The following is a 22,835-nucleotide window of genomic DNA, read 5'->3' on the forward strand; positions in this document are numbered from 1 at the left end:
GCCTCCAAGTCGCCCTGTCCCCTGCCATTTCACTGCCCTGCTCCCAACTCACACCCCCCTCTCTCATATACCGCTCCACCCCATCCCTCCATCTCATCCTCGGCCTCCCCCTCCCTCTTCCCCCCTCCACCTCACTCACATACACTCTCTTCGTCAGTCTTTCACCCTCCATCCTCTCCACATGGCCAAACCACCTCAGTGTGTTCCTCATAACGCTTCCTATCACATCCACATCCACACCACAACGCTCCTTTATATCCTCATTCGTCAGCCTGTCTCTCCATGTGACTCCACAGGCTCCTCTTAAATAACTCATTTCCACTGCTCTCACTCTTGACTTGTGTCCTTCCAACAATGTCCAAGCTTCACTTCCGTACGTTAGAGTTGGTATCACAATACTGTCATGTAGTAACTTTTTCACTTCCATGCTCACTTCCCTGTTTCTTATCACTGCTTTCAAGGAACCAGCAACCTTTCTTCATGCTGTACCCTTTCAAGCACTTCACCCTCCAAACCTCCATCCTTACTCATCACACTACCCAAATACTTAAACGTACTCACATTTTCCAATTCCTCACCATCCAACCTCGCTGTACATTCACTAACTTCAACTTTCTCAAAGACCATCACTTTACTCTTCCCTACATTCACCTTTAGGTTCCGTTTCTTACACACTCTCTCAAACTCATCCACCAAGCCTTGCAGCTCCCCTTCGTCTTCACTCAACAACACAGTATCATCTGCAAACAACAGTACAGGGAGTTTCCAAACACTATCCTCTCTCACCAGGGCCACTCCAACATCCACTACCCTACCTTGTACCTCTTTTATTACCCCATCCATGTACAGATTGAACAACCATGGAGACATGACACATCCCTGTTTCAAACCAACTTTCAAAGAGAAAAATTCACTTAGTTCACCATCCACACGCACTGCAGCCTTCGCACCATCGTACATACTCTTCACAGCATTCAACAACTTCCCATCTACTCCATATATTCTTAACACTTTCCACAATCCTTGTCTATCCACCCTGTCATATGCTTTCTCCAAATCCATGAAAGCCGTATACAACTTCTTTCCCTTCTCTAGAAACTTTTCCACTAAAGATCTAAGAATGATATCCGATAATTCGTTATATTTAGTGTAGGGGGCTCTGAACAACGCAGATTCATACACTGTATACTGTACATAATAAATTTTGATTCGTAGATACCCAACAGAAGGACATATTCATACTACTGTATTTCAGTATTCTCTGGGCTTATATTTTACCATGATAGTGTATTGGTAAACATTAATATTGTCAATCAATAAAGTACTACACAACAGAAATATATTGCAGAAACTAGTATTTATTTACTGCTGCACACATGGTTGTTAGGTCAGCTGCCGCGTCACCTCATAAAACTGATCCTTTATTCAGTTTATGCGAGCTTCATTTGGTAGGGACCAGGTGGTCATTATATTTGAAGTCTTGGTTATTGAGGTTCAGTATAGCATGGGTTTACTGCACTGCACAGGATAAAGTTGAATGATGCATGAAGTTAGCCAAAAATTGACACATACATCTCAAATACTACTTATAGGAGATATTTTATGCTCAAAATATGAGAGGGAGAGAACCTGAAAAGGTAAAAAAATATTTGTACTTAATGTAAAAACTTAACAGTTTCAGGCAACTTTACCCACGAATGGTCATACGGGCTCACTTTACACCATCAGTCAACTTTATCTTCTGTTACAGTACTATTATGTCAACAGTAAAAAAAACACTTCTATCCTTTTTGTATTCTGTGGATGCATTGTGTTATTTTACTCATGCTGTCCCAAGATGAATTTGTTCAGCTGAGGAAAAATTGTAGCACCGTAATTTAAAAGAGTTAAACTCTCTCCTAATTAACCACTCCACTTCTCTTAATTATAACCTTTGGAATGTTCAAATTTTTATCACAAATCAGATACTTTGGATTTAGCCTGGATAACTCAGCTACACACTGATTTAAAGCTCATGGACATTTTAACACTCTCCAAGCTAAATTACACACTAAAATCCAATCACATAAAACTTCCAATCACATAACTGTTTTATTAAAGCTTAATGTGCATCCAATACACCAGACATATGATGCCTGTAAATATGGAGTTTGTGTACAGTATATCTGTGACCTGATGTAATAATGCACTGTATTTCCGATTTTAACATTTTACACTGATGATGCCTTTTTGAAGTTGAATTCTTGCTGTCACCAGACAGTTTTATTCAGCTTCAAAAGAAATTTAGTAATGAAAATATTAATGTACAGCCAACTTAAAAAAAAAAAAAAAAAAAAAAAAAAAAAAAAAAATTATCTAAAGGCAGCAAGAATAAAACAAAAATTTTCACAGGGTAAAGTAGTTGTAACAAAGCTGACTTCATACACTCTTGCTTGCACATGATCCCCGAAATACTTGTAAGCTTATTTTTTTTGTTCACGCAAAATATCACTGTTACACCATCCATACCACTATTACCTGTATGCTGTATTGTGCACACATACTGACCTGCTCCATACAGTTTCATACCACACACCCAGCACACTATATACAGTACATTCATTTGTCCACTCATCTGTGCCTGTGCAAGTTAAAGGTTATTCATTTACAGCTTCAGTTGTGAATTATAGTCCTCGAATAGTTTCTCTTTATAATAACAATCAATCTTGTACTATCCCCTTCTTAAAAGCATGAAGTTAGGCTACTGCATTTCAGATCATTTGAACCATACACCACCCTGGATCCTTGGTGGCACTGGAGAAATAAAGAAAAAAAAAAAAAATCCATTCATCAAAAATTCCATCCACCAGTTGGATTTTAACTGTGCCACATTGAAGCTCTTCTCTGACTGCAGACTCCTATCAACACTGCCACTGAGACACTTTCTGACTACATGCATACACACATCATCTAGTCCTATGTTGCCCCATGAGGAATGTACATGCCTGGAGGTAGGCAAGTTGGTCCTGGCATTTAAGGTGAATGACCGGCCTCACTCATCCCTGAGTGGCATTATATGAGCAATAAACCCCAACCATCCCTTGGATATAAACCGACACAGGCTCAATCCTGTTGGAGCGCCTCAATTACCCACTAAACCACCAGGCACCATAGCTTGGTTATATGGTTACCACCCAGCACAGTAAGTGGTTTCCTGGTGTACAGGAAACGATTTGGCTTGTCAGTCAGTGTACAGTCATCCATAGGCAGAAGGAAGAGGAAAGAAAGAAGGAAAGAAAGACATAACAAGAAGGAAGGAAGAGAGGAAAGGGCAGCTACCCGGGAGCAGCACTACATTGAGCGAGTGGATGGTGAATGCCCCCACTAAAAGTATAGTTTATTTTAAAACACTTTGACTAAAAACTCCTACTTCAATGCATATGAATCATGTCACGCTCCTCATAGTGGGCCAACATGGGGCCTAAACTTCAGTGGCAAGTAAGCTGTAGCAAAGACTTTTTTCTTTCTTTAACATATCACAGCATAAAGGATATCTAACAGATATTTGATGTTATTAATATCATTTCCAGCTTTCATTCATTTAGTGTAAAAAAAAAAAAAAAAAAAAAAAAAAAAAGGCCTCCACTTTTCATTTTCTACTAAAGTGGCCTTTGTTAAATTTTCTCCTTGTCTTAAGCCAATCATTGAAGTGTCCCTCCATCATTCGACGAGTGTTTGCATTTCCTACATTGACTGTGGGGATGATGCGATCTGGCTGGGTGAACTGTACAAACCGACGAAGCTCCAGGAAGCTTGAGTGTTCAGAGTACGGCATACCTGTAGAAAATGAACTCTTTTTAGGTGAAAAGAAAAGACTTTTTATTTTTACCACTGGTTTATATGAGGGGTGGTTGGGGCTTATTGCTCAGAGGCAAGTGAGGCTGGTCACCATTGCCTTCAATATCTGAACTGTGGGGGTCCCACGCCACTATGCTCCTGATGAGAAGAAGAGCAGGGGAAAAAAAAAAAAAAAAAATGGATGATGGATGGTTAATTGGATTACTGAATAAAATAGGATTACATTTAAATGCTGAAAATTATATATGGGATGTTTGATACTACAAATTACTCACAACAGAAAAATCATAGACTCACAAAAACAAACACTATACAGTACATACAAAGTGGACCTACCATATACTGAGACGTTTCCAACTTGCTTTGGAGTGATGGACTCTAAAGAGATGGGGGTTTCGGCTGAATGTTCCCAGCCAGTGGGTCTGAATGCCACAACCACATTGTACTGAGGATGAAGCTCACTGACATATGCCATCAGCTTCTGTAAGATGGATGGGGAAAAATTTATGTACTGTACTTATCATCATCATCATCAACGTCACTGTCATCATCATCATCATGGCCTCTTTTCCCACTCATCAGAACACTTGCACCCTATTTCATTCTGAGGTAGGTGATGCAGCATGGAAGTGTACAATGATGTGACAGTGTGAGTGACTAGCTCTCTTAGTAATGGTTCAGTAAGGGGTGTTCAAGCACGAGTAATGATCATCTAACATTACCTTAAGATTTTGAGTCGTACCGGTACTCGTTAAGTAGAAGACCCTCGTTTTACAACTGACCATTATAAGATCACAATACTTTAGCACCCTTTTTAATTAATTATTTAGTTTTGCTTACACAATCATTATGGTGCTCTAACGTCTCATAATATGATTGTTTTCTCACACAGTCACTACAAACACTAAATTCACTCTACAATAATTCGTTATTTGATCAGTTTTCAAAAGCGCATTTCAGTCATAATACGAGGACAGGCGTATCCTCACTGAAATATCTTAACGAATTGTCACTGACCACCAGACTATCAGACATAAAGCCAAAACACTGCCTTACCTTATGTGAGAGCTGTCCCATGCTGAGAACATGAACCTTGGCTAGTTTCTTGTCAGCGCAAATCCTGGGGAAGAACGTAAATGGGATCTTAAACAAATGACAGAATAAACAAGTCGCCATAACAGTTAGCAGACATTTCACATCTCGTTTTGTGTATTTTGTCAGTTTGATACTTACTCTAATTTAACTGTGAAGTGTCTGGTAGCTGGTCAAGTGAAGATAAACTTATACACAGGTAATTTTATCCAACCCCTTGAACCTAGTGACGTTTATATTCATTCTTGCCACCTCAATATAATTTTATTCAAGTTAAGGAAGGATCTCAAGTATTAAACAGGTTGAGTAATGCTATATCTAATCCCTCCAGCTTAAAAAAATCTCTCCTGATATAATCATCTGATGCTGGAGAGGGGCACCTTCATGTGGTGGCACTGAAGGCTGTATAAAGATCCCTCAACTCCCTCTTAATCCCCTGAATGAAGAATAGTAGACAGCAGAAAAAGGGGAGCTTCACCCTGCAGTCACTTCATTGAAATCCACATGAACAAGAAGGTCCATCCACCCATCCATCATCCTATGTTGTCCCATGAAGAGTGTAAGAGCCCGGGGCTGGGCAAGTTGGTCCTGACATTTAAGATCAGTAACCAGCCTCACTCATCCCTGAGTGGCATTATGTGAGCAGTAAGCCCCGACCACCCCTTGGATATAAACCTGCACTGGCTCAATCCGATTGGAGCACCTTAATTACTAATGAGAAGGTAAATTAATAAAATAAATACATCAGAGGAGTAAAGGTGCCATGTTTAGTAGTTTGTAAATACGGTCTGAAATACATCAGGAGAAAAATGGAGTCATGCTTGGGAAAGTATGTAAGTACAATACCTGGACTGTATCTCAGTATCCTCCAGGTAGCTTAGGATGCGGCGCTTGTCCGCAGAGGCCCACACACGGCAGTTCAGGCCTTCTGCAATGGCCTTGAACACGCGTTCCTTCCCTGAAGTGCAAGAATACATGCAGTCCTTGTTACAAGTAGCATTCTTGCATTACTTTTTTCAGCCATACAGTCATAAATAAATTCAAGGAAGATTACTCACTAAAGCTGCTCTGCTCTCTCTGAAGCTGATTTACCAGGTTGCCCAGGTAAAAATTGTAAGTAAAAACTTGATTACTCATTCCTTACTTGCAACAATATTATTTTTGTACTTGGCTGCCCCCTACACCCCGAAGGGGTTAACAGGCTGTGGTGTGTTACCAAAACTATTCCTACTACAGATTGTATCATATATAAAGGCCCTATCATCCTGGCTTGCGTCAGCCTTGATCACCTAATAGATGATTGCTGCTCTCCACACTGCTATATCTCTGGCAGTCTCCCTGTTCAGTCCCTTTTCCCTGAGGTCACACCTTGTAACTTTTAATTTATTTATTTATTTTTTTATTTTTTTTAAGGTCCGCATTTCGTAATCCTACCCTTGACAATCACACCTCTCGCCTTCCTCACCCAACTGTCTTCCTCCATGCTTTCAGCATGCCCAAACCATCTCAACCTACCCCTTCTCATCACAACACCAATACGATGAAGTCCCATCCTTCCTCTAAACTCTTCAGTCACAATCCTAGTCCCTCCCAGGACTCATATTCAAGGATGCAGTACACATCCATCTAATCACTGTCATTTCCGTGCATTTAAGCCTATGCATACCCTCTTCCTTTACTGCCCAGGTCTCACTAAGGTACAGCATTACACTCTTAAAACAAATGCATCATACAATGATTCCTTAGCATAAAGGGAGACCTCTCTCAGTGTTAGGAGAGGCAACAGCTCCCAGATCTAACTCCTTTTTAATTTAATCGTCAATGGATTGAGTCAAGTCTATCTGACAGGTAGTATGAAGCACATGGGCGAGGGAACTTATGCCACTGAGGTGGCGTTAGGATTCTAGGGGCCTAAATAAGCCTGTGATCCATTTCACACAGCTCCCAGAACTACCTCCTTTTTAATTTAATCGTCAAAGGATTGAGTCAAGTCTATCTGATAGGTAGTATGAAGCACATGGGCGAGGGAACTTATGCCACTGAGGTGGAGTTAGGATTCTAGGGGCCTGAATAAGCCTGTGGTCCATTTCACAGGGCATGCTGTTGTGTAGCTCTGCATCACCTTGTTTTACTAGTTTTTGCTTTCTGAACAATGTCTGACTGTCATATTTTTCTCTTATCTTGCATTCTGGACACTATCTAACTTCCTTTTATCATATTCTTATCTTTGTTTTGTGAACCCTGTATAACTTTCCCTACCGCATTTATCTCTTTTCCTGTTTCCTGGACCCCCTCTAACCCCATCTCTGGGTGGGAAAAGATGTCAGGATGATGATGACAATGATGATACTGTATATCAAAAGATTATTCTGATATATAACATGTCAGGTGTGTAGCTAAGTGATGTATTACTAAAAAAAAAAAAAAAAAAAAAAAAGGCTAGCTAAGTGATATATTACTGTGAAAATACAATGGCTAGCTGTGATACATTACTTTGAAAATACAATAGCTGTAGTTTATCATATATATATATATATATATATATATATATATATATATATATATATATATATATATATATATATACATTTTAAAGGAAATTCTGCATCACAGGAGGGAAAAAAGTTATAGTCCCAACCACTTAAATTGTACCTATGCAGTAAGATCCCACAACGATAAGTGTGTTTGGGTTATCAGCCATGTGCCGCTGTGTTATTGCCACACACGCTTCTAACACTTCCCCTTGGCTTGGAAAGTCATACACTGGGTTGCAGTACCTGGGGAATAGATCAGGTGTCACAAACAAATTCTAATACAATAGTCATCAGTCTTGATCCATTCAATATTATTTTTTATTTTTGCCCACTTATGTAAATTATAACAGTTTTTCATTAATAACCTGAACACTGTCATTAACTGGTTAGTAATCTAACCACAACACCAACAGGCACTTATTACCAGTTAACAGCTTCAGTAATACCTATGCTTACAAATTGTTGTCATGCATTCAGTAGTCCCCTATACAGTGTGTTTTGGTCTCAGTAGGTTTTCTGTGTGACTGTTAAGAGAAAATGGAATGCAACCATTTTTTCTGCTATTACTGAATGACTTACGTAGTGTCAAGGAAGACTGTGTTGATGCTGGGAATGTTCCAGAATGCAGGGTAGGACTCCATGCGGGGATGGGCACGGAAATCACCAGTGTGCAGTATCGTCTTGCCATTCTTTAACTTGAACAAAAACATCACTGCACCTGGACAACTGGGGGGAGGGGGGAGTGGTAAATGAGCTATATTTATGTAGAGTGTTAGGTGAGGAAGAAGGGGTAAATTAAAACAGATGTCTTTATTCATTAACAATCTCTCTAGCTACACATCTTTCTTCATTCAGTAACTCTTCTCTGTAAATATGACATCCAGTAATACTATAGTCCTTTTACCTTAACTTGGCCCAGATTTTCACCCTTTTGTGGCTAATTTCATGTGGCTTTTTGGCACAATAAGGCAATACTTAGACTGTACATCCCTTCCATAGCACTTTTTCATGACTGGCACCATATTCTAGTCCTAACCTACTGTATTGTTACAACTCGGTATTCAAAATGGACACATGGCAATTTTAGGCCAAGTTAGAGCAAAATGGATATAATTATGTAAGGTAAAGGGGATAGATTATGATGTATCTTTCTTCATTCACTGACTTATCAATCAATAAGACATCCATTAGTAGTAACTAGTTATGTTTATGTGAGGTGAGAGGGGTAGATTATTTTACATCTTTCTTCATTCAGTGATTATTCCCTATATAAGACATCCAGTAGTTCTTATTTACATGTGAGGTGGAAGGGGTAGATTACAGTAATAGGCATTTTTTCTTTAATCGCTGGTTATTTTCTGTACAAGACATCCAGTACCACTAATTATGCGAGGTAGAAGAGGCGGAATAATAGGCATGTCTGTCGTCAGCCACTGTCTTTTCTCTATATATATCAGTACCAGTAATACTAACTGGTTAGCATCCAGCAGTGTGACCTCAAATCCACAAACAGTCTGAGTTTCACCCATGGGCAAGGGGTTGAGATGTTGCTCCTTCACTCCTAGCCGTGCCTTCACCAACTTAGCTGCAACATAATTACAGTCAGTACAGTACAGTGGCAGGGAAAGAAAGAAAGCAGGTTAATAAATATCAGTTACTCATTTGTGCATGGGAAAAGAGGGGAGAAAAAACAGACAGTGTATGAAGCAGATGGTATATACAGTAGCTATGGCATATTAGTAGGCTGTTTACAGATGCAACAGACAGAGAATGTAATGTGAGGGAAAATCAGGCAGTAATGTGGGAATATAAGACAAAAACATAAGACCTAACCAAGGGGTACATTGGTAGGGTACAGGAAGATTGTTTAGTCATACTGGAGAAGCACACTGTAGGGAAACTGGGCCAGGACAGCATGTGTGAGATAGACAGGTGATGTAGTGGATTTGTCAGACAGAGGCTGTGATATATAGTGTTTAGGAAATGGAAAATGCAGGGGTGGTGGGGGATGCAAGAGCAGGTGTTTAAGCAATATGAAGATAGAAAAGAAAATGCAAGAAAGTTCAGACAAAATTATAATGAATGTGTATCAATATTCATCCAATGATGTTTATACTGTATAGTTTTCACTCCTAAAGGTTACTGTATTCCACTTACAAGAGATGTTTTAGTCTGAATGAGTTAGGTACTGTTTTCACTTACCCCTTCACTATTTGGTGGTCCACGATGCTGAATAAGGGTCTTAAAGTTGTACCAATAATTCATCCAATGATGTTTATACTGTATAGTTTTCACTCCTAATGGTTATTGTATTCCACTTATGAGAGATGTTTTAGTGTGAATGAGTTAGGTATTGTTTTCACTAATCCCTTCACTACTTGGTGGTCCAATATTCTGAATAAGGGTCTTAAAGTTGTATAACTAAAATACAGTATGTCATTATAGTGAGACGGTTATGGAGAGAATTTAATTAAAAATGACAGAAGGCTAATATTGAAAAAGTAAAGGTATCTGATGGGATGAAAGAAAAACAATACCATCCATGTAATCCAACATGGACACATTATATCATATCCTAACCATTATTCCCGCCAGATCTAAATGTGACATAATAAATATTTTACTATAAGAATGAGAATGAGAATCAGAGTCCTTGTTTTATGTAAGATTGTGGTAGGTGGACTCCTGGATCTCCTAACCTTGGTTCATGCATTGGATGCAATATCTTCTGATGACCGCAAATCGTCGACCCTGCCTATCCCCGGAACCACAAAAAGGGTCCAATTTTTCAAAATCCTCCAAGTTAAAGCTTAATTTTACACACCAGAAAATGTATATTTCACTCTCATACGTCTAATGGTTACCGCACTATTGACTGTCACAGAATGTCAAAAATAAACATTGTTGTTACCCCTCTCATATAGAGAGGGGAAAAAAAAAATTGCATCGAGTAAATTTTGGTACTGTATTATAGATTTGAAGAGCTTGTTTTACACACCAGAAAATGTATGTTTCACTCATATGCCTCATGGTTACTGCACTGTTGATTGTCAAAAAAAAAAAAAAAAAAGGCACCCCTCGCTATAATTGAGAATGGGACATCATAAGGGGGAATAGGGAGGTGGATGAAGTGTGGGGGGACATCAGGAGGGAGCATGCCTGCCACACATAGCCAATATGGTCTAGAGGGAGTATGGGGGGTAGTTTTGGTGGGAGGGGACACAGAAGGCAGGATCCAATGAGGAAGAGGGAGCTGGAGAGATGCATGGGAGGGTCTCACCCCACACCTGGGGAGGGGGCCGGATTATACCTCCCACCACCTGATCTCTTAGCTCCCACTGGCCAGGTACCATTTACGTTATAAAAGAGGTGGGGTTACAGCTCTGCAGTTTATTGTAACCTTTCTACGATCGTCGGACATAGGACTTTACGTACCAGTTCAGAAACCAATGATCGCTGGACATGAGACTTTACAGATTAAACAAAGTACAGTACAGCACACCCTTGTTTTTTTCCTGGGATCTGTGTCTGAAAACCAATCATATAATGACTGACCCTATAAGAAATTTAGTGTTGTATCAATATCATAAACAACAAAACCAATTGTATAATGAGAATCTGGGCATCACAAATGTCCTAAATTCTTATTGATCGTATAAGCAAACAACTGTAAAACAAGGGCACAACTTGATGATGAGTACTTAGTACTGTACTATAGGATGATGAGTACCTGTGATACTGCTGCAGTAGATGGGGTGGGCAAAAGTTTTCGTGAGACCCCGGTAGTGGTCGTAGTGGTAGTGTGAGAGGAAGTACGCTTCTACACCCTCCAGTGAACCATAGCAAAATGCATCCACGACCACATTCGTGTCTAGAGGGAAGTGGTGTCAGATGTTATTGAAAAAAGTATTCAGGCAGGATGCTACTAAACTGCAAAACATTTTTTAATGTTTCATAATGCTATTGTCAAAATTATCGGTGACATTATACACAGAAAATTTACAGTACTGTACAGTATAAATATTCATTATATTTACATATTCCAAAAATGAAAATTCTCTAAATGTTCAGCATACTCTACAGATTTAGTATTGTAATAGAGTCCTCTATGCACAAAGTATCATATATTTCATAATGAAGAGTGCAGAAACTAAAAGGTACATTCACTAAGAACTCCCAGAAAAGAGTAACTAACCTGGAATATACTTGTAAAAGGGACACTTTCTTTGTTCATGTTGTCCTCCCCACCTCCTCTCTTGTACATGACTAGTTCCAGTATCAACCTAAAAAGAAACAAATTCATAATACTGTAAATGAATGATTATTAAGAACTTACATGGATAATTATTAAGAACCTATTACATGCACAGGGATGTCTGGTGGCCTTGTGGGTAAAGGCACTCCAACTGGATGTGACCCATAAGGGTTCCAGTCCAAGGAAAGGTTGGTGTTTATTTTAAACATTGCTGCTCAGGCATAAGTTACTGCTTATGCTCACCTTAACTCTCTAGACCTATAGCCTAGCCTCAGACCCCTACATTCTTTGTGATGAGAAAATTAAATTCAATGATTGATGGACAGGCCAGTTTAATTTGGGATAACAATTCACTACGCACCAGATCTGATTACCTGGCAGGTTATGTGAAGTGCATTTATAGATGAATATACTCCATGAAATATGTGCAGATGTTTAGATCCATTAGGCAAACACAGGATTCCAGGGGTATGAATGGCAAGTGAATGAGTGTCTAGCCAATTTCACTGTCAGTTGATGGTTATCCCTCTGTCTTGCTTTCTCTTACTGTTTTAATGACCCTACTCCACTCGATTCATAAGTGGGAAAAGGAAGTCAGCTTCATGATGAATGATGGTGGAACAAACCTCTGATTACTTATGATTTCAACCCCTTCGATCCAGTTATGTACCAAGTATTTTATTCTTTTTATCTCCAAATGATTTATTCATGTTGGGATAGTCTTTGTGTGCTGACAGGGTCAGATGTATCCTTCATTAAACCTTTCACTAGTAGAGGGCTCTCATAAGTCAAATAAAATCAACTGATAGCAACAGTAAATAAACATGATGTACTTGAGTTCAAGAGGGTGAAGTGCACTGGCTGTCTGTCATCATCAACATGACCTTTCCTCCCACCTAATGACAATGAAAAAGAGTTGAGAAAACATGGGCTTGTATGGTCGATGGCTAAGGAAGCTCCCTAACACCTTTTCCTTACCAATTTATTTGCAGATGCAGCTGGCTAATATCCTTTTTCATGTTACTTATTCAGGTGTTAGGTGGGGGCACTGACCATCCACTCACACGTTGTAGTGCTGCTCTTGGGTGACTGCCCTTTCCTTCCTTCCTTCCTCCTCTGTTTTTTTTTTTTTCCTTCTTTCTTTCCTCTTCCTTCTGTCAATGGGTGACTCTTCACTAAGTGACATGCCAAATGGTTTCCCATACACCAGGAAACCATTTACTATGTTGGGTGGTAACCATATAACCAATTCGCCTGGTGGTTTAGCGGGTAATTAAGGTGCTCCAATTGGATTGAGCTGGTGCAGGTTTATATCCAAGGAGTGGTTGGGGTTTACTGCTCATGTAATGTCATCCAGGGATGAGTGAGGCTGGTCACTCTCATCTTAAATGTCAGGACCAACTTGCCTAGCCCCAAGTTTCTGTGCTTCTCATGTGGCAACACAGAATTAAATGATGATGATAATGATGATGATGTTACTTATTCAGCATATGGTGATATTAAAATGGCTTCAGCAACACAGAAGAGGATAGTAAGGTGTAATAGGCAAAACAAGTTGCTTAAGAAGAGGTATTAGGGAGCTTCTTTAACTGATGGGAATATGGGCCAAGGACATCTCAGGAGATCAGTTACCCTCCCCTCTCCTTCCAACCCACCTCTGAGGCCACCGAGCTCCCAGACACTGATGGCAAGGGTGTTCTCCTCTTCTTCATTTGGGCCATCACCTCTTGCCACTCCTCTACTCCCCTTCGCTTGCTGCTGCCTCCTATCCTCACATTACAATTAGTTGTATTCTCTGAAATTAATACATCCCTGTATCAAAATAAGCTACTGTAATATAGTACAGCTTCAACTGATGAAAACAAACTGGGTGCTGGAGAGAAACACATCATCTAGGTTTTATCTGGTATTATTAATGCTAGGAAACTATAACCTTACAGGTGTTAGGTGGCTGGCTACTGCTGATCCTGGAAGGTACTGTACGTCGGTAAATGTAACACGTAACCACAAGCCTGGTAACCTGCCCCTCAATCACCATTCTCTGGTAAGTGATTCACTGATTCCCAACAGCTTCCACCACCTGCTAGGAACTTTATCATTTTTACTCCCCAGTACAATGTGAGGGTTTATTAAAACAAATAATTCTGTTTTCAAAAAAGTATATGTTTGTTTTTCTTCCAAACTCTCTTTTTGGTAATCTCACCTAAACCCTACAACATAATGATGTGTTACTTATTGTACTTAATTCTTGAAACCTCCAGATGATTTTGTAGAGTCTGAGGATATCTTGGAGTTATGGGATTGCCTGATCATAGTTTCCAATCCTTTCCATACAAAGAGTCTCACAAGCTGAACACAACTGTCAGGTGGTAGCAAGGGTGTATTATAAAGGCACCACTGAAGCTAAGATGTCAAGCTCACAATGATACTGTACTTAAATCATCATCCTAACCTTGCTTCCCACTAAAAGAATTAGCAGGTATCAGTAGCTTTCAATTATTATTACATTTCCGTATAATCACTGTATCGAGCCTCTCTGTCATCATTGCCACTATACAGGAAACTCTCAGTTATCTGTCATCACAATATCTGGCCCAATGCAGTATCCTGTGCTGCTGGCTCAGCTCTTTTAAAGTAATATTGGTGCTGCTGGCTCAACTTTATTAAAGCATTATCCTGCAAAAATAAGCAACATCTAGTGCCGAAATGGGACATAACTGGCAGTTCTATGCAATATCTGGCATCGGGGCACCTCAACGACTCATAAACGGTAGTTAACCGTTGTTGTATTACTGTATTGTATCATTACGTTTTTATATTTTATTCTTAATTTTCATCTTTTACTCATGAAAGTTTTTAGGATAATGGGTTGAGACGGATAGTAATGCAATATCCAGCTTGACGCCAAATATTGTGCCGATGGGGGGTACTACAGTATGCAATATCCAGCGTTTCACGTTATTCAGCACAGGGCTTGGCTGAATTACGCCACATAACTGAGAGTTTACTATATTTTTTTCTCTTCGTGTACATTACATCGCTAGTTTTAGTTTTTCTTAGTACAGTATGTATTTACTGTACTGCCTAATGCTGCATCCTTAGTATCTATCAACTGTTTAATTTTGAATTATGTGAGAGGTGGCCCTAACAAGAGTATTTTCCATCTCGGTAACAGCCCCTCCTGAAGAACACCGCACTGTTCAAGTACTTCCCCGCCACAAAGAAAACTTCTTGAATACAGCTGAAAACAAAACTCTTACAAGCATACATGACTGTAAGTTCATGTACTTCTACACAATACACAAAACTCCGTCCAAAACTAGATTGCCCATATCCTCTGCCACACAAACAAAACTCTTGCTAACCTGAGTGCTGTGAGGTAGACTGGCCACATCGACACTTGCACATACATCCACTGCTCTGATGTTCTGTCTCTTGGCTGGCTTTGCTGGTCTTGGGCTTGAAGTAGTTTAGGATGCTGGTCTGGCCACCACCTTTGGAAAATGACATAGACTTGGAACAAGAATTATAAGATATTCAAGAATACATTGGTGTACTGTATAGTAGAAAGTTTTATATATCACTGTACTCATGTCCACGTGGCCTGGATTGCCCCTGACCCAACATGAGTACTGGTATTCATTAAGTAATGCTTACTGAACTCATGTCCTCACAGCGATTGAGGAAGAAAAAGGCTGTGACTCGATGGGAGGGACACATGGTAACGTGTCAGTACAACCTATAATACAGGAAAATTTATTATCCAGACTTAGCAAGGAACTATTTCTTCACTCAAAGCTGGCTGGGTTCAAAACCTCAGGACGATGTCAAAGAAGGAAGGAGGTCACACCTTTCATGAGGTATGGTACTGTGTTTTAAGTTATCCTTAGTTATCCTGCCACAGGCCCTTCTTCTTGTATATCTTGAGGGGATCTCTTGAGCCTCATCTCTATTTTGAGACACTCTTACTCTTCCAGTCTAAATAATTTAACCACATAAGGCAGTTTTGGCTGATTAGAGCAACAGAGCCTGTGGGACCTCAAGAGACCCTGACATTTGACTGTGTTCAGCCAACAGGTTCAAAGGCTTTAGGTCTCTCTCTCTCTCTCTCTCTCTCCTTATATATATATATATATATATATATATATATATATATATATATATAGGTGGGGGCATTCACCATCCACACACTCAATGTAGTGCTGCTCTCGAGTGTCTGCCCTTTCCTCTCCTCCATCCTTCTTTCTTTCCATCCTCTTCTGTTTTTCTTTCCTTCATTCTTTCCTTTGACCTTCTGCCTACGGGTGACTTTACACTCCCTCTTCTGTCTTTCTATCCTTCATTCTTTCCTCTTCCTTCTGCCTGTGGGTGGCTCTACACTGAGTGACAAGCCAAATGGTTTCTTGTACACCAAGAATCCATTTATTATGCTGGGTGGTAACCATATTACCAAATTTTGGCGCCTGGTGGTTTAGTGGGTAATTATGGTACTCCAATCGGATTGAGCCGGTGAAGGTTTATATCCAAGTGGTGGTTGGGGTTTATTGCTTACGTAATGCCACTCAGGGTTAAGTGAGGCTGGTCACTTTCATCTTAAATGTCAGGACCAACACGCCTAGCCCCATGTTCCCATGCTCCTCATGGGGCGACATAGGATTGCATGATGGACGGATGGATATTATATACATATGTATATACACATACAGAATATGTATATATATATGCATTGTACGGTATTACAGTACCGGTATATATAAAGCTCTAATTGGCTAGCCTTCTGTAAAATACAGACATGTTCCAGTAACTACTATTATTATCATACAACTGACCTTTCTTGGGGGAAGGAGAGTCAATGTGGAAGTGAAAATGGATGCAGGGGTGACTGGAGGCCTTGCACTGACCACTCTCCAAATTTAATCCACCATGCTGATGATTGCTGGAGGTTGTGGCTTTGTCATCATATTGGTTAACTGTGTGACTAGCTGCTTTTAGGGGAGTTTTGAAAGAACTACCCTTCTGATCTCGCACTTTATCCACAACACTCCCAAAATACTTTTCCACAGCAGCCTCAACCAAATTTACCAATAGTTCATCTTCCTCACAGTCTTCTAAGGTTCCTGCTAAATTTCTTGATTCTTCATCTTCCCTCAAGTCTCCTACGATTCCCACTAAATTTCCTGATTGTATTTCATCTGTTCTCTTTGCTCTCTCTCTCTCTTCCTCTGTAGCTGCACTTTCACTTTTGTCTGTCTGGGGGCTGTGAGTTTTAAAAGCAAATTTGTCTTCTTCTGTTGGCAGTAATATGGTTGAGGTGTTAATGTTTGTGGTTTTCCTGTCTATCTCATTTTGGTTTTTCTCTTCTACTTGTGAGCAGCAAGTTTTGTCTGACTGGTTTCCATCACCATCCCATGTTAACTTAAGTGCATCTGTTGCTAAGCATTCACTTTCTGCTGAAGACTGTGTACCCCTCTGGTGTTCATTTGTGCTACTTTGTTTTTGTATGAATAGGTGCCTGCTGAAATTCTGAGTCACAGATTGAGACATGACTTTGGCAGCTGAGATATCACTTGAGTCATCCTGTGCCAGCTTACTACTTTCTTTGGGTGTACTTGTCCTGTTGTGAAATACCTGTGTACACTGATTGAAAATATTACTTGCCTCATCTAAACTATCCTCAGCATTACTGCAAGATTGGCTTTCAAAAGCATATACAATTTTGTTGAACAAAATAGTTTGATCTTCAGAGCTACTGTTGCTTGCACTTCCTGACAACACATTGTTCAGTTCAAGATTTGGAATATCTTCTGAGTCTATGAGAGCACTAAAGTCTTTTGAGGTGTTGTTCTTGACAGTGTTGTTTGTCTGAGAGCTTGCACAATTCTCACCTGCTGTCACTAATGTATTTGTTGCATTGCCTTGATGAGTAGTCACGGTTTCTGAGTTCTGTTGTGTACTGCTTTCTTCAATGCCCTTCCTGTTGGAATCATTCGCATTGCCAGTACTCTCCATTCTCCTCTCACTACAGTGTACTTCATTTGACTTTTTACTACTTTTATTCTGATTACCATGAGCATCTGCATAGTCATCAAAGAGAGGGTCACTCTCAGTTTGGATGGCATCTTCATCGTTATCACTCTCTGAGCACAGCATTTTCACTCTGGCACTAAATTCTTTTGAGGTGGAACACGGCGGTGTTGAGGGCAGTTTCACTTTTAGATTAGGATCCTCTGTTTTCCTGGCAAAGCTTGATCTATACACACCCAAGGAACCCTCCCCACTGCGATCCTCATAACCTGAGTCATCACTAGGAGTTTTTTTCATCCCATGTAGAGTTGCCAACGTTCGATGGTTAAATGTCCAAAAATGATTCTCCAAGATCTCCTTACAGTCCAGTCCATGCTGACAATCTGGGGGGAAAAAAGTGAACAACAGCTAATTATCAAATGTAGGTTTTAGTGCTGTAGTTAATCATCCAATATTAAGGCATACCGGTAGTGTGTGTTCTTGCATAACTTAGGCTCATAATATTCTGTCTTCTGTTATTACAGTATTTTTTTATTATTATTATTTTTTTCTTATGTGACCGACTCTGGGCATAGGCTTCACAGCCTGCTTTCAGGGCCCAGTAGTCCTGTGTACAGCATACCTCTACATGTCACCACTTCAGCGCTAACACCCACAGTCCATACTGAATACATGCTAGGGCTGTCTCATACAGGACTGGTGTGTTGGTATTAGCGGGGGTATTTTTACGACATGTTGGCAGGTCTTTTGGTAGATCAGTAAGGTCTGATATTTACGAAATTCAAATCCTTAAACTGTTCCCTGCCCCAGTGGGATCTGAACCCTGGTCCATTAGGACAGCTGACCAACTCTCTACCGATTGAGCCACCAGTTCTTGAAATTTAGGGATGGAGTGATGCAAACTACATTTGGTACCTGGTTAAAAAAGTCAATTGCTCTCACTGAAAAACAGTACAGGAAGGAATAGTGGGAAGAAGTTGAGGGAGTTGTTTCCCAACATTTAAAGGGATCTGCCTCTGCACTAAGTGATACTGGTATGCAGCATGTGTTAGTAGTCTGCTGTTGCAGAATAGTGAGACTTGGTCAGTAAAGGAGGATATTCAAAGGCTAAAATGTACAAAAATGAGAATGATTAGATGGATGTGTAATGCATCCTTGAATGACAGGCCAAGGGAGTTAGGACTGCAAATGAAGAGTTGAGAGAAGGGATGAGGCTTGCATTTATTAGTGTTGTAATTAGAAAGGGTAGATTGAGATAGTTTGGGCACGTGAGAGGATGGAGGATGACAAGTGGGTGCACAGGGTGAGCACTGAGGGTGGAGTTGTGAGGGGCAGACCAAATAAGACTTGGGATGAGGTCATTCATTATGACTTCAGGGATGAGGTACTGAACAGAGAGGCTGCTAGAGATCAAGAACTATGGAGAGATGCATGCAAGCATGTTGGAGCCTTTATAAATAAAAACTAAAATCAAAGTTATTGGTACATCTAGAGTAATCACCTTTTGCCTTATGCAGTTTTCAGGTGTGTTTTCTTGACCTTCTATCTGCAAACATTATGTAGTCTCTCTGTTCTGTTTTCCTTTCACATACTTGTACAACATTAGCATACCTCCTCTTTTTCTTCCGTGGTTCCAGTGTTGATAATTGGCTATATTAGCAGTTTGCACTATCAAAAAAACAAGAAAAACAATCTTTCCACATACCTGGCCTTGATGACAAGTCCTTGTCCAGACATTCATCAGTGTGGAACTCTTTTAGTTTGCTGTCTCGGTCATATGTGTTCCAAGGCATCATGCAGTGGGGGCAGACGGTGTCCTCCCATTCCTCTTGCTTCACACTCTTGAAGTTATCTTCTCTTCCTCTTCTCCATTCACCTGCCAGTCTTCCAGTCAGTCCTGCATTCTTTTGCCCCTTAGTTGCATATTTCCTATCTTCCTCTTCCCACTGACTGCAGCTGGGGTTATCTTGGCTACTAATAGCTGTTCCTGAAGTATTATCTTTAGGTACCCCATAGAGGAACTGTCTCTTGGCCAAAGGCAAAGGTTTTATATCATCAGAAGCAAATTTTGGAGAGCTTCTACTCGATTTGGAATGCCCTCTACCTCTAGTTGTGATCTTTTTAAGGGAAACTCTTAATTTCTTATTGCTGGTACCAATATTATTCTTGTTTCCTGTTTGAGTTAGTGAAATTCTTGTTGTGGGCTTCCTCTCCTTGGCTATCTCAGATGAAGATATTTGTGATCTGCAGACAGAAAGAGAAGAAAGAAAAAGAAAAAAAAAGTATGAATTTAACATTCTTATCCATATAGCACATTAAAAAAAGTATATTAAGTATTATACAGTCCCTGTTAGTGGATCAACTTTTGTAAACATAAAAACGTACCAATATATCTTCATCATCATCCATTTCTTTATTTCCCAATCAGGAACAAGGATCCTGAGGCTAGATGACTCAATCAGAGACATATAGGCTAATATGAAAGACCAGTCACATTTCCCTGTAAGCAGTAAACCACCAATCATTCCTCAGCTTCATGGGCTACATCTGGTTGGAGTGCCTGAACCATGAAACCACCAGGTATCTATTAATTCTGTTGGTTATGTGAATGCCACCCAGCAGAGTAAATGGTTTCCTGGGTTACGGGAAACCATTTGGGTTGTCAGTTATTGTACAGCCATATGCAGGTGGCACTATATCAAGTTAGTGGATGGTGGGTGCCTCCATCCAGCTTCCACAAGATTATGAGCTGCTTTTGTTGTTGTTGCATAACCCAGGTCTGTCTGGCCAAGCAGATCCATTGCCCAAAGGTAAGCAACCATTTTTGTGGGGTTGTCCTAAAGATACAGTACAGTACACTACAGGATTATCATGTATGGATCCAGCATCCCTTTGTGGTAGACAGCACTTCACCAGGGTCAGACCAGGGTCCTTCCTGAAGATGAGATGCTTATAGTGGTTTGAGTGAAAAACTCCAGTCCACTCTTGGAGACTGAACCTTTGCAAGGATGTCACTCAAAATGGGGCATTCTAACCACTAAACCACCAGGCTGTAATGATTAAAATATCAAGTACCTTGCCCTCACATGGTGACCTTGAAGTACACCTTTAAAATTTTAATTATTGTTTTTTGGTTCATTTCATAACTGAATTTTATATTTGATATAATAGAATTAAAAGGAAGTTATATAATTTTAGTTTTAAGCATTGTTAACATTTCTACAGTAGAGTGAACTGTTGTTTTTTGACAGCTTGACAGCATGTTATACAACAGGCAATATTTGGCAAGTGCATTCATTTACCATGCATCTGCATCACACCAGCAGATTTATCAGATGATGAAGTCAGAAGCCATTTAATGTCCTGAATGACTTAGCAACAAATTAGTTTAGTGCTAGTGTATAAAATCAGATAATTCATACTCACCTCCATCGCTGTAATGGAGTGTAAGCAAAGACCTCATCTTCATTATCTGAACTCATGTTGGTACTTAATGCCTCTCCACATGCGCAGTAGCTAAGAGAAGAAATAGCAGTGGATCAGTTATACTTAAAGGTTAGTACAAAGAACAGACCACACATTTTCATAGAGTAAAACAGCTAACAATACAGGAATACATCATAAGTAACCAATGAGGAGTCTGTGAAGGTAAGAAACTGGATGTTTCAGTTGATGGTCACTTCGTAAATACAGATATCAATACCTCTACAGTATTGCACTAGAGTGAATCAGGAAAAGCAGACAAATTAACAAAAGAAAAAGGGAAGCAGGAACTGGGAAACAAAATACCAAAGTTACTAGACCCTTGTTTTAACAGGCCTTAATAGATCGGACATCAGATTTAACAGACACTACGAAGGCCACTGAATCATCGTCGGCTGTAACGAAGTGTCCTAAATTGGGCGCATTATCTGTGTTTTCTATCCTTTTTGCTCCAGCCTGGCCTGAAATTGCCTTCTCCCCATCCTGATTGCTGAGATGTAATAACAGAACAGACTACAGTAATACTGCAGTGTGATGAAATACCAGATCGGCAGTCGTTTACTGAATTAGCACTTTTAATGGAAAAATATCATTTTTTTCACCATATAGGTTCATACACACTTAATTATCAGAAATCTGGTCACAGAATTGTGCATACTTTAACTATTAATAAAAAATCAGGATTCAGGGGAAAAACATGCTGAAGTTAGCAGGTATATCCACTTCAGATCGCCAATGCCCTGACAGACATCAGTTTTGCATAAAAATTGATTTACAGTGCAAATAAATATTTTTGCATGTTAAACCAATATTTATACGAAGTCCGTCAAGGTGAGTTGTTAAGCTGAAAGTGAAACACTTGTGCTAGCTTTAGCTAGCTTTTACTCTGAACCCTGAATTTCTTATTAACAATTAAACAAAATTTTGACCAGATTTCAGATAATTAGGTGTATGAACCTATATGGTAAGAAAAATTATAATGTTTCCCAACCAAAAGTACCAGTCCGGTAAATGACTGCCAATTTGGTATTTCGTCGCACCTGTAATAGCGTAACAGTCATGAAGAAGTGCCATGACAAGGATGTGAAATAGAGTGCAAAAGGGCAAAATTATGAGCCAAGTTAATGTAAAATGGGTATAGTTTTCATTTTTAGTATTACAATAAACTATTGTAGGCTACTCATTTATTGTCAAACATGTGCTTGAAATCGCACCTCAGGGGGGACCATCGGATTTAACGGACTATCAGCTTTATTGGCTCAGGCTTCCCCCCAATTAGTCTGTTAAAACACTGGTTACAAAAATAAGTATGGAAAGTGTATCATTGCTTACACAACACCTGTATCACACTCGACAGTATTTGCTGTACAATATCCATTTAAAAAAAAAAAAAAAAAAAAAAAAAGTTGGTACGGCAGCATTCTGCCCTGTCTCTTTGGTGTTTCAGCTCCAAGAAAGAGGTATTTAATCTCTGTACACGGATTTAAATTCTATCTATCTATCTATCTATTGCCAGACACCATAATCCCGCAAAGGGTGGCCATTTGACACCGAGTTAGTTGTTTTACAGGGAGGGGCACCAACCCTCCACCAACCCACTTGTTGACACG

The 22,835-nt window shown here is 39.8% G+C and overlaps 1 protein-coding gene across 1 annotated transcript; it reads right to left on the bottom strand.

The window, feature by feature from the left end:
• Positions 1 to 3,441: 3,441 nt before the first annotated feature.
• LOC145413491 (uncharacterized) lies at positions 3,442 to 19,651 on the bottom strand. The gene is made up of 13 exons (XM_080283188.1): positions 19,448 to 19,651; positions 16,548 to 18,125; positions 15,084 to 15,212; positions 13,374 to 13,513; positions 11,659 to 11,746; positions 11,194 to 11,334; positions 8,937 to 9,048; positions 8,043 to 8,189; positions 7,582 to 7,706; positions 5,776 to 5,887; positions 4,894 to 4,957; positions 4,174 to 4,318; positions 3,442 to 3,816 (listed from the first exon to the last, which is right to left on the bottom strand). The coding sequence occupies exons 1-13, from the start codon at positions 19,536 to 19,538 to the stop codon at positions 3,629 to 3,631; spliced, it is 3,060 nt and encodes a 1,019-aa protein (XP_080139314.1). The 5' UTR covers positions 19,539 to 19,651; the 3' UTR covers positions 3,442 to 3,628.
• Between the last annotated feature and the right edge of the window lie 3,184 nt (positions 19,652 to 22,835).

The sequence above is a fragment of the Coenobita brevimanus genome, chromosome 96, assembly GCF_032717465.1.
Source record: "Coenobita brevimanus isolate Jiangsu-jjx chromosome 96, ASM3271746v2, whole genome shotgun sequence".
Lineage (NCBI taxonomy): Eukaryota > Metazoa > Arthropoda > Malacostraca > Decapoda > Coenobitidae > Coenobita > Coenobita brevimanus.